Below are 12210 nucleotides of genomic sequence, written 5' to 3' on the forward strand. Positions count from 1 at the left end.
ATTGCTTTAGATTCATAGGAATCAGAATTACCAGTAATGCACATCCAACCATTGGAATTGAACAAAGAACTTTCCCTATAAAACAACTGTACAGTCATTAAATCAGTGAAGAGCCCCCCCAGAAACCCTCAGGAGGCTTTTGCATCACGCAGAAGGTCCTAAATGATAGTTTTGATTGTTATTTGAGGCTGAACTCGCTGCAACCTGAATGAACCGTAACCAGCCTCACTCTGTTTCTGACAGCAAAGTGATGTTACACAGTCCGAGGGAAGAAGAGGGAGAAATAGCCGCACCAATCTCGACAGCGTGACCTCCACAGTCATGGCGGCTCGCGGTGGGCGGCCTGCGCGCGCTCCCCGTCAGTTGTCGGGGAAACGGGAGCGCGCACGCGCGTGCAGCAGCAGAGGGTCAGAGAAGCTGCAGAGTTTTGGAGCCAAAGGAAAGTTGATGCTGACGCTGCTGACACACGCACGGAGCTCCGCACGGACGCCAGACCCCGGGAACAGCATGAAGATGTTGGCGCTCCTCATCACCGCTCTCTGCTGTGAGTTTAGCACGTTTGTGAAGGGGAAACAGCTCGAAACGGAAATTCTACCACTGCATCTTAGATTTGATTGAAAAAAACACTCTTTCACTGAAGAGTTCAGTGCTGCCGATGTTGTGCCATTTTTAAAAACTGTAATCAAGGGTTTTGAAAGACAAAAACTGCTCTATCTAGTTATAACTAAAGGTAAACAAAGGATAATAAGGATTTTTCATAGCAGGTAATCTACTCAGGTAATATGCAATATATACTATAAACAGCCCCCTCAAACTTTAAAATAAGCTTGAGGAACAGTCATGTTATCTTTGCTAATTAACTTGGGATACTACTACTGATTAAACCTTACTGCTCAACACAACATATTTCTGATGTTATAAAAATCTATACCAAACACAAGATAGAGCATTTTTGCTGATTATTCTATCACCTGAATCAAAAAAATACAAATGTTAAAGTATAAAATCAATCAGTCGGTGAGTGGTTTGAGTGAGTGAAGCTTGTTTAACCTGCACACGTGTGGGGAGGGTGCAGGGGTGCAGCAGTGCCTGGTGTGGTGTGGGGGGGGGGTGCAGGGGTGCATCAGAGCCTGGTGTGGTGTGGGGAGGGTGCAGGGGTGCATCAGTGCCTGGTGTGGTGTGGGGAGGTGCAGGGGTGCAGCAGTGCCTGGTGTGGTGTGGGGAGGGTGCAGGGGTGCATCAGTGCCTGGTGTGGGGAGGGTGCAGGGGTGCAGGGGTGCATCAGTGCCTGGTGTGGTGTGGGGAGGGTGCAGGGGTGCAGCAGAGCCTGGTGTGGTGTGGGGAGGGTGCAGGGGTGCAGGGGTGCAGGGGTGCAGCAGTGCCTGGTGTGGTGTGGGGAGGGTGCAGGGGTGCAGCAGTGCCTGGTGTGGTGTGGGGAGGGTGCAGGGGTGCAGGGGTGCAGGGGTGCAGGGGTGCATCAGAGCCTGGTGTGGTGTGGGGAGGGTGCAGGGGTGCAGGGGTGCAGCAGAGCCTGGTGTGGTGTGGGGAGGGTGCAGGGGTGCAGGGGTGCAGCAGTGCCTGGTGTGGTGTGGGGAGGGAGCAGGGGTGCATCAGAGCCTGGTGTGGTGTGGGGAGGGTGCAGGGGTGCAGGGGTGCAGCAGTGCCTGGTGTGGTGTGGGGAGGGAGCAGGGGTGCAGCAGAGCCTGGTGTGGTGTGGGGAGGGTGCAGGGGTGCAGGGGTGCAGCAGTGCCTGGTGTGGTGTGGGGGGGTGCAGGGGTGCATCAGTGCCTGGTGTGGTGTGTGGGGAGGGTGCAGGGGTGCAGGGGTGCAGCAGTGCCTGGTGTGGGGAGGGTGCAGGGGTGCAGCAGGGCCTGGTGTGGTGTGGGGAGGGTGCAGGGGTGCAGCAGAGCCTGGTGTGGTGTGGGGAGGGTGCAGGGGTGCATCAGTGCCTGGTGTGGTGTGGGGAGGGTGCAGGGGTGCAGCAGAGCCTGGTGTGGTGTGGGGAGGCTACGATTGTGGCTCTGATGTTTACACTGAACGCCTGTGTTGCTGTTTGAAGCCCAGATCTTCAGGCGGATGGAACTCATCACATGAGATTAGGTTGAAGATGGCCCCTGAGTGACCTTGTTGTTTATTAGGCTGAGAGGAAAAGGCCCCTCCAATCTGGAGATATGCACTTGAAGTTGCTGTGGGAATTTTCAACAGCAAACATTTAGCTTCATTTCATCTTCTGTGTGTGTTTTTATCTGTGTTGATTATTGCTGAGGAGGACTAAACGTCCTCAGAGTGACGCCGAATCCTCAGAGCGGATACACAAACGTGTGATTGATGCCATTAGTTCAGAAAGTATTTTAATGGCGCATTCAAGTCCTCTGAATATCATTAGACGTTTTAAACCAACAGTATTGAGGACAATTACGTCAAAGTGATATTTGAGAACGCTGCAAGAACACTGTGACGTAATTCAAAAGGTTGTTAGTGACATAAAGCAAGTGTGTAGCCTGTAACAAGTGTATGGTGATGACATCTGTGTTTGTGTGTGATTGAGAGAGATTCTGCGTGCGTGTGTGTGTGTGTGTGTGTGTGTGTGTGTGCCAGCTGAGAAGTATAAAGTTACTCCTGTGAAGAGCTGCTTTGTCTGCAAAAGAAAAGCATACTGTCTCCACACACACACACACACCACACACACACACACACACCACACACACACACACACACACACACACACACACACACACACACACACACACACACATGCAAACATGGAGCCTGATCCCTGAACCTAAAAGAGGTTATCAGGTCCGGATAAAACAGCCTGTCACAGTCATCCATCACCTGCATTCCTGCACACCCTCGTTCCTGGTACCACCAGGCTAGAAGGACGCATGCTCACACATTCTTCCTCTCTTTCTGTGCATTGTGTGTGCGTTCGCAGACATGTGTGACATCTGTGGAAATGAAGGTTGAGACAGTAAAGATTTAAAGGATAAGTGACATACGTGGAGAGACCCACCCACCTCATCTATATCATGATGTTTCATACAGAAGATATGAGCCTGTCACCTGACAGGGTTCAGTTTCACGACTGACCTTTCACCCCTCCAGGTCCTGCTTGCCTGTCGGTGACAGTGAGCAGCAGCAAACCCAAAGTGGAGGTCCACGAGCACACGGGTGAGGGGGCGCTACACTCACACACTTTAACACACTTTCAATACAATCATGAGCTCATGGAACCGAAACAGTTTATCCAGCCTTCGGGGGCCTCACACGACCCAGGTTTTCGGCCGTAACAGCAGAAAACGGCAGAAAATGCATCATATTTCTGTCCAGCCAGGTAGACATTGCTTTCATCTGGGAGCTTTTCTGCCTGGTAGGACAGAATAAACGGCTCAACAGCGGCCCTCGAGGACTGGATACGGGCACCCCGGGTTTACGGTCACTGCACACAGTGGATGAGAGCTTTTAGTTACTTTTCTTTGAAGGTAAATGTTAGGTTCAAACAACCTGAAACACGAGAAACACAAATGAGGCAAAGACAACAGTTTTGAATTTACTTGCAGAGAAGTTCAAGTTGACATATCAAGCATCATGCACATCAAGCATTAGCAAATACCAGGAAACATTAAGTAATGTGAAACAATATAACAAGAATAAAGAATATAACAAGGCAAAAGCAAATAAGAGATAACTTTAACATAATGGATCTAACAGTAAAAAAGTGTAATCTGAGGGTTTTGTATTGAAATTTCAATTTCCTTCTGCTCCAGACGCTGTGCTCTCCTGTGAGTTCAGGACAGAGAAAGATCAGAACCCACGAATCGAGTGGAAGAGGACAGGGAAGGCCGTGACCTTTGTGTACTTTAACAACAAATTCAATAGTGAGTGATGTTCTAAGTGCATCCGATGGGCTTCATTGGGCCACTTGGACGTGGTCAGCCCGGTCCGTCTGAGCATTTGTCTGTGGACGTGCAGGTACGTACGCTGGGCGGGCTAAGATAGACGGAGCGACGCTGACCATACACGCTGTTACCCAGAAGGACTCGGGGGAATATCGCTGCGAGGTGACAGCCAGCCAGGACCACGTCAACCTGGGCGAGGCCTCCGTCACCCTCAATGTCCTGGGTATGATGGGAAACTTTACTGCTGTGTCCCTAAGCTGTGTTTCTTTCTTTATGATAACATATTATCTTGAGTTCCCTCTTCTTCATCAGTTCTCCCTCTGTGCCCCCTCAGTGCCGCCCCACGTCCCGTCCTGTGATGTGCCGAGCTCGGTGTTTGTGGGCTCCGGGCTGGAGCTTCACTGTAAGGACAAACTCAGCGTCCCTCCAGCAACGTATCGCTGGTACAAAGACAACAGGGCTCTGACAGCTACGGCAGACACTCCATACGTCATCGACATGAAGAAAGGAACGCTGGTGAGAAAATACTAAAACGCACTATTGGGAGAATGAAAAAGGCTTTACACAGATTTGTACCGATTGTTGATTTAAAAAAAAATAAAATGAAGCCCTTCATCTTTGTTTGGAACAGAAATTAAACAGCGTGTCCAAAACTGATTCAGGGATGTACCGTTGTGAGTCCTCCAACAGCGTGGGGGCGCCCAAGAGCTGTGTAGCCCAACAATTACAAGTCCTAGACTGTAAGTGGTTCAGTGCATCATTAATGCCTCATTTTCACTGACTGATAAATAATCAATACCTGCTCCTTCATGTCCTTCTAGATCCACTGTATATGACAATTCTGATATCGGGAGCTGCAGTTTTTGTGGCGCTTGTCCTCATCTGCTGCGTCTGTGTCTGTGTCTGTCGACGCAGAGGCTGCTGCAAGGGTGAGTAGTGGGACAATGTTCAAACACATTATAAAGAAATGAATAATAATCACAGAATAATCAGAGGTAAAAGCTTGGAGGCTAAATTAAAACCCTTAATAGGCAAGACAGCAGGAAACATTTATTATTGCTACTAAACCTGAAAATGAATTAAACACAACCACTGTTACATAATAAAGTGGGCAGATTGCACCTGGAATGTGTAACGATTGCAAATCTGAGTCTCAGAGTTATATTTTTATGCAGATCAGATGATGAAGGAGGGGGAATGTTCAGATTTTTACTTCTTACATGTGGCATTTGAGTGTTTTAGAGAACTTTTAGAGTTTTTTTTCATGGAAACAAATCTCCAGAATCTGAGTGATGCTCTTCTTCTTTGTTGTTTCTTTGAACAGAAAACAAGAACACCAAAAGGTGAGCTTTGAAGCCCTCAGTATGCTGTTCTGTCTGTTATTCCTCGCCTCTCCTCATGTTCCATGCTTTGCTTTTCAGCTCCAAGTCCTTCGGCCCCGTTCCTCCTCCTCCTCCTCCGATCCATAACGTGAGTGTTCAAGGTTGTTGCTGTGGCTGGTTTCCTGTTTTGTTTTCCATTAAACCTCTGCTGATTGGTGGCTGATCACACCAGCCCGCCTGATTAGAGGAGATGATTCCGTCTTTTCCTCTCCGCAGCTGAAGCACTACAGACAGACTCACTCCTTCATCATCTGAGGAGGAAAAGCTTTTTTCCACCTCAACCTACGGGGGACAGCGTTTTCTGTGGCGCCGTGACGCCGCTTTGCTGTTTTCTGGGACAGATGGAGCCACAAATATCAGAAAGATTTCACTCCTTTATTTAGCAACGGTTGGAAATATGATTAATTTCTACTCAAACAAGAGAAAAGTCGGGGTTTCATATAGATTATATTTTTCCACTCTTCTAGTTCAGTGTTATCTATGAGCAAGTGTCTGTTTATGACGACTATACACAGTATTTTTAGGCTTTATATGATGCTGTTTGTTGTTTTGTATGTATCTTGGACTATATTCTCTTGTTATTTTTGCATATTTTATAAACATAGATGTTTGTGCACTGAGCCCATAATGTTGCTTTTTTCTTTGCTTGAATTTGGCTGTATGAGTTTGAAGAATGTGAATTCAGTGACAAATGAACAGGTGTCTGCACACACTGAACTGTGCTCTGCAATATTTTTAATCTTTAATGCTGTTTTGATCAATTTAATGTGTTGATAATAAAAGAAATCTGTTACAAGACGAATGCACGTTTGGTTGGTGGGTTGATACATGTCACAAAGGTTTGTTTATAGGAGCACTTTTATATGTGGTGTGTAGTGTTATGTTCATCTCTGAAATATTAAAAATATAGCAACTTTTATCCTTAAACCATAAAATGTCTCTTTTGAGTCCTTCTGAGTGGACAAGTGTTATAGTCTTTATTCCTGCCCTAGTCCAGGTAAAACACAGGCAAACAGCAAAATAAAGCCTCTTTGTCACAGCATGAAGTGCACTAAGCACGAAGGAGGCTCTTTAATTTTTATAAATTGTGTTAAAAAGAACTTTTTCAGATTTATTCCAGACCGCTATATTTCGCCACTTCGTCATTTAACCACCAGATGGCGCTCCTGCGCGTGTATTGAGGAAAAGTTGCAAAACGTTGAAAAACGTGCCAGTGCAGCCATTGCTTTTATTTATGCTGTTACTTAAACCCCCTGAGCATTCGGGGAACACCCCCGGTTTGGCCAGTATGTCTGCATTTGTGTATTATTTCTGTTATTTAGGGTTTTTGCAGCCCCTTTCACAGGCTTAGCTAATGCAGAGCCTATTGTTTCATCAGTAAATCTGAGGCACAAGAGGTTTCTTAGGTATTTTTCCACCACTAAATGTTTTTGATAATAACATGTTTTGGGAAAATACCAGTTAATAATAACAAGTCCATACTTCACCACATTTCCCTTGTAAACCCTAAATATCTTCCTGGTAGCTTGATTTAAGGCTGACGTCAGGCAACAGAAACTCACAGGATGTGTGTGTGGTCCATCACACACACATCCACTTCTGGTACCGGTTTTACAGTTCACCAGCTTCTTTATACCATCTTTCCGTAAGTCGTGTCATCGCACCACATGACATCGCATCACATGAATAATTAAAAAAAATACTGTTAAGAATGATCATATGTGTGAAGACATGAGATTAAATCTGACAGGAGGCAGCAAAACACACACACACACACACACACACACACACCACACACACACACACACACACACACACACACACACACACACACACACACACATGCAAACATCCAGATGTGGTGGAGGGTTAATTGATCCTGGCTCGCCAGCAACAGTTTGTGGTTCCCTTTGAACATCTTAACAGGCCTTTTTTAATGGCTGCTCGTCCCGGTTTACAGCTCGGTGGGACTGTTACATCACACTTTGTAAATGTGAGCTTCCGTGTCGGAAAGCGACAGAGGAGAGGGAGTGTGAAGATAAGCGAGAGAGAGAGATGTGAGTGGAGTGTGAGGGGGTGGTGGATGCCAAGTGAAATCTGTGTTAGTACCTTTGTCTTCTCAGATGTTAAATTAAGCTTCAGAGCTGGTTTTCACCGATGCGGCCGCGTCCTCCTGCTGCAGAAGAGCCTCCACAACGGTGCAGTTTGAGCTGCCGTGAAAGCATCAGGAGCATTTCTCACCACTGAAGGGTTGGCACGCTGCTAATGGAAGACGGCACAAAAGCCTCACAACACAGCAAAACTCTTTTATTCTACACTACACTTCCCTTCTGCCGGTGCTTAATTGTGAGTTGTCTTGTTTTTTTTCCCCTTCACACCCCCCCCCCTTTTTGTTTCTTGTCCTCGTCTTTGTCCCTCAGCTCCAGGATTTTGCTAAACTTACATCACACAGACGCTGATGTATTTATGCCCTGGGGGAGTTGTTGTGGCACAGGGAGCAGGAAGACGGCTGACACGAGGATTACCACAGGAAACCCCTCTTTCCTGCTGCAGCAGCACCAAATGGCAGCATTTAAACATTTAAACCCCATCAGTCCACATCCCCTACAGGCTCATGAAATCTTCATGCCGAGCTTCTCGGAGGCCGCTGACAATCTTGGCCACTCAGTTTGTATTTGTGTCAAGAGATGTGCAACTTTCCACAATAAAACCGTTATGTGTAATTAGGGCAGAATTTGATGATGAAATGTTTTGTTTTGGTTATTTTTTGTCGCCCTTTTTTGCTCCGCATCAGCTCAAATGGGAACAGTTTAACATGAAAACATTTAGCCTGAAAAACACATCTGAGAAAAGAGAGGAGAGCAGCCTCTCCCATGTTTAAATGTACATAGATTAGATCTGTGAGCAATGCACACACACACACACACACACACACACACACACACACATTGGAACATGGGTAGCACCCTCTTCAGACATGAGCGGCAGCTATAATCTGCATGGCAACCATCACAGGATGGATCTCTAATGTCCAGCACAGTCAGAGCTCTCTTGATCGTCCACCGTCAGAGAACCTGAGGTTTCCCTCCAGAACAACTGTCTTATTTAGTTTTGCTGCTTCTGACGGACTTGGTTATTTTGGTCACGTTGCGGTTAAAAAGGTCAAAAACCCGTTTTTTATCACTATCTCGGTGGGGGGTGTTGCACCAGGGACTGCGGCATTAAAGCTGGATCCACCGAGCGGAACTGTCAGACGTCCGCTGGGCTCCCTCACCGTCCATCACCTGAGATCCTGAGCTGCGCTGCGCTGCTTGATAAGGCTGCTTAGCATTCAAGAGGAATCCTCAGCACTCAAGTGCTCTCAGTATTATGCTTTTAACTCATTCCCCTCAGGACCGGAGGAAGGGAGAGCAGGGAGCAGGAATGGGATGCAGCAACACAAGGATCCTTCTGGGATGACTGAAGTTTCACAGGACAAAAGCCTGTTATTGAATTCCTGTCATGATTCTTTGGATAATAACCTCCACTATCCTATCCAGCCCCCAGGATACAGTTAAAGGCTTTTGCAACGCTTCTCCCATCTGACTGCAGGAGCCGGAAATGTGTTGCTGCATACCAGCTACTGCTACCCCCCCCACACACCCCCCCTCCCATGCCTGCTGCTTAAAGCCCTATCTTGGATTAGACTTTCAATCCTTAGTGCAGAGCTTTGAAAACATCACAATGCTCCTCATCAGTATTTGGCCAGTCAAGCCGAGCTGCCGCGGAGAATAACTTTGCCTGGCTCACGCTCGGGGAAGTTGAGGCCCCGTCAGACGGTGGTGGAGGCGGCGTGCACCTGTGCCACAGGAGCCACGATCAAACTTGATTGCTGTGTGATTTGAGCGATCTCAGACCCGCAGCTCATCAGCACGCCTCGCAGAACCCGGCCACGCAACGCCGCAGCCGCAGGAGTGCAGGGGTTACCGGAGCCTGATGAAATCAGGGAAAAGGCTGATTTTGACATTGAAACCCTGCAGAGGCTCAGACTTGTTGGGACATCATCCTCTCAGGAGGCTGATCAATTCATATGAAATCGAGTGTTTGTCCGATTAGAAAAAACCCGTCTCCTCTGATCTGCTGGGTTTAATTACTCGCACAGCTCCGGCCTACCGATGTGGTACCAGATCAAAAGTCCCAGAACCCAGCAAGCAGAAGGCATGCAGTCTGGTCTGATGCTATTTCAGACCTCCTTCACTCATCCTCCCCCTCAGCCAGGAGGCAAGACGGGGGAGACAAACCCCACTAGCATATGAGACCGCGGGAGGCATCTTTAACATGGAAAATATTTACAGGAGGAGGAGAGTGGACCCACATCTGCCTTCATTTCTGCCTGCTGGACGCCCCAGGTCCTCGGTTCTGTGCACAGGCCCGATATTCTGCAGTCTGGGTCTGGCATCAGATGATTAAGAGACCAAGGTTAGCCTTTCCCTCCTCTACTCCGCACATTCCTATTTTTCTTTCCAAAGCTGATGTTTTGTTTGTCTTCTTCACGTGTCCAAATCTCTCGCTCCCCCCACGTTTCGCTGTGACTCGCCTGAGGTTCAGGTTTGATTATAGCTCCGCTCTCCCTGATTACGGCTTCTCGTCTCGGCGAGTGATGTCGTCTTCCTGCCGCTCTCCCTCCCCCTCGGCTGAAATGACCTTGGCAGCACAACAGAAGGTGTTTTATCAAGATGGAACTAAAAAAAAAACCCTGAAAAGGATCAAAAGTCGGAAGTATCATTTTCCAAGAAGCAATATGTGTTAGCAGGACAAAGGGGACACAAACCATTACACACACTAGATAAGAACGACCATCCGTTTTTCCATAAATTGGCTTTTTTTTTTAGCACTCTTTGGTTGGGTTACCAGGAACAGTGGGGTGGGGGTGGGGGTGGGGGGGTGAGGTGACATTGAGCAGACAGTGAGCGTTTCTCCACGCTTCAGGAGTTCATGGTCTTGTTGCCTTCAGCCTTTGTTCAAAGTGCATTTTCTCTCTGTCTTCACACAACAATGAAACATAAGGCAGTAAACAAGATGGGGAGGGGGGGGGGGGGGTTCAAGTGTGAAAAAAAAGAAAAAGTTAAAAGCGTTTCAACACTGTAGGGTTCCTTTATCAGAGGTACTTCACCCAGACGTGTTGGGAGGAGGAACATCGTCTTCTCTTCGTCAAGGTGTCTCCACACTGTTGAAGAACCTCCGTGAACTAACTGAGACCAGCAAATAAACAAGGTGAGCTGTTAAATATCAGACAGATTCTCCTCTTACAAACCAAAATGAAAGTTCACAGAAGCAGCACCATGATCTCACTGCAGGACTGTTGAGGTGGATAATCTGTGTAAGCTGGTGTCCACAGACGGGCCAGGATCAATGACGTTCCAGCAGAACTTTGTGCTAAATTTGCTGATGTAATCAATGATATTGACTTCAACTGTCCATGTCAGCAGGAAGCCTTCAGCTAACTGCTGCACTGTGATCCAACACCCCTCGTCTAACTGCTGCATGATATGGCTAGCATAACATTCTGGGTGCAGGAGGATGAATCAGAATAAGAGAAAAATTCTGCCTGGCTACACGTGATTTGAAGAAGAAAACCCATTTTTATACTTGTGTTGTACAATGTGGGATGAAACAAATGAAGCAGACCTTTAAATGAAGGTGCACGCCTAAGGAAATGCAATGCATTCTTAATCTCAGCTTGTAAGTGGACCTAACCCCCCAATACAATATATGAGCATATGTGTAGAGAGTAGGAAGCTAGTCCTTGAGCAGTTTGGCTCAGCCTTCAGGAATATGGGCGAGCGCTGGCGTCCCCGTGCCTCTCCCACCTCTCCTCCTTACTGCATTTCCAGGCTTCTGATTCTTCTGTGGCACAGGCGTCCATCCAAGGAAAGACAATATCGAGACTACCGTGTCTACAAAGCGCTGTGTAGGAGGAAAGGAGAGCGAGAAAATTAATGCTTGCCCCGAGGAATCACATTTCCCTGCTTGCTGTTGCAACCGCCATTCATCCAGAGGGGGGAGAAGAAGGACCGAAGCCCCTCCTGCGCGAGGTTATCAGCACAGGCGGCGTATCCGCCACTTGATAATGAACATCTTTCCCCCTCTCTCCATCTGTCACATCCATTTCTTCGCATCCATCAGTCTCTGACGCTGCCCACATCTGACGCCGCCGCCGTCGCACCATGTCTGGCTGAGAGCTCTTTCTATATTTGGCACTATTCATCAGCACAGAGCCCTGAATTATTGTAATTATGTCCCCGTCACGAGCGGAGAGAATTCGTCAGGATCAATGCTTAACTTCTAATGCTTAATTTTCCCCTTTGTTTCGCCTTCCTCGGGTCAGTTGGTTGCACATTCCATTCTTACAGTGGTGGTGGGCCGGCTTTTGTGTGGAAGAATAATTCCCAATGATTAATCAATGGCTTCCATATAGCAGCTATATTAAGGACTGATAATTCAAATCCTGCAGCAACATGATATTTAGAGTTAAAAAAAGTATATAAATTTGATATTTTTCCAATTCAAGCTCGTCTGTGTTGTTTAGCATCCACAGTAATGCTTAATATTCAGTCTGCTATTACCGGTGTGAGTGTTCTGGCCTCTTCTCTTCATCCTCCCTCACCCACTTATCTCAGGCTCTCTCACCTGCTACTTACCGACCCGTTCGGGTATTTTCCTCCTTCCCAAAACCAGAAACACAACCAGAGAGGCGTCAAATAACGATTAAACAGCGCAGAAGACCTCACTCCCAACTGAATCATATACCAGATAAATGTGGGAACAATATGCTGGAGTGCTCTAAAAACATAGAAAACACGCCATTTAGCTTAACGTTCAAATTGAACAGGTTTAACATGTTCAACATTATAAACTTGACAACCACACCAACAAATGATCTTGCAACT

At 47.2% G+C, this 12210-nt stretch overlaps 1 protein-coding gene and 2 long non-coding RNA genes across 3 annotated transcripts; all 3 read left to right on the forward strand.

Moving 5' to 3' along the window:
* The first annotated feature begins 415 nt into the window (after window positions 1-415).
* Window positions 416-6083, forward strand: jam2b (junctional adhesion molecule 2b). Its single transcript, XM_057051912.1, has 10 exons — window positions 416-544; window positions 3106-3171; window positions 3768-3878; window positions 3973-4122; window positions 4234-4415; window positions 4531-4639; window positions 4721-4828; window positions 5224-5242; window positions 5321-5369; window positions 5498-6083. The coding sequence occupies exons 1-10, from the start codon at window positions 448-450 to the stop codon at window positions 5534-5536; spliced, it is 930 nt and encodes a 309-aa protein (XP_056907892.1). The 5' UTR covers window positions 416-447; the 3' UTR covers window positions 5537-6083.
* Window positions 6084-7093: 1010 nt separating this feature from the next.
* On the forward strand, window positions 7094-8020 carry LOC130529098 (uncharacterized). The gene is made up of 2 exons (XR_008951484.1): window positions 7094-7627; window positions 7702-8020. It is a non-coding gene; the product is annotated as an uncharacterized LOC130529098 (long non-coding RNA).
* A 2357-nt stretch (window positions 8021-10377) lies between these two features.
* On the forward strand, window positions 10378-11825 carry LOC130529834 (uncharacterized). The gene is made up of 2 exons (XR_008951656.1): window positions 10378-10534; window positions 11155-11825. It is a non-coding gene; the product is annotated as an uncharacterized LOC130529834 (long non-coding RNA).
* The last annotated feature ends 385 nt before the right edge of the window (window positions 11826-12210 follow it).

The sequence above is a fragment of the Takifugu flavidus genome, chromosome 1 (assembly GCF_003711565.1).
Source record: "Takifugu flavidus isolate HTHZ2018 chromosome 1, ASM371156v2, whole genome shotgun sequence".
Classification (NCBI taxonomy): domain Eukaryota; kingdom Metazoa; phylum Chordata; class Actinopteri; order Tetraodontiformes; family Tetraodontidae; genus Takifugu; species Takifugu flavidus.

Bases quoted from the DNA above. Each gene is read 5' to 3' on its own strand.
- jam2b (XM_057051912.1), top strand. From the start codon at position 448: ATGCTGACGCTGCTGACACACGCACGGAGCTCCGCACGGACGCCAGAC. The intron at 3,172-3,767 runs GTGAGGGGGCGC...CTTCTGCTCCAG, and splicing joins GGAGGTCCACGAGCACACGG to ACGCTGTGCTCTCCTGTGAG. The intron at 4,123-4,233 runs GTATGATGGGAA...GTGCCCCCTCAG, and splicing joins CGTCACCCTCAATGTCCTGG to TGCCGCCCCACGTCCCGTCC.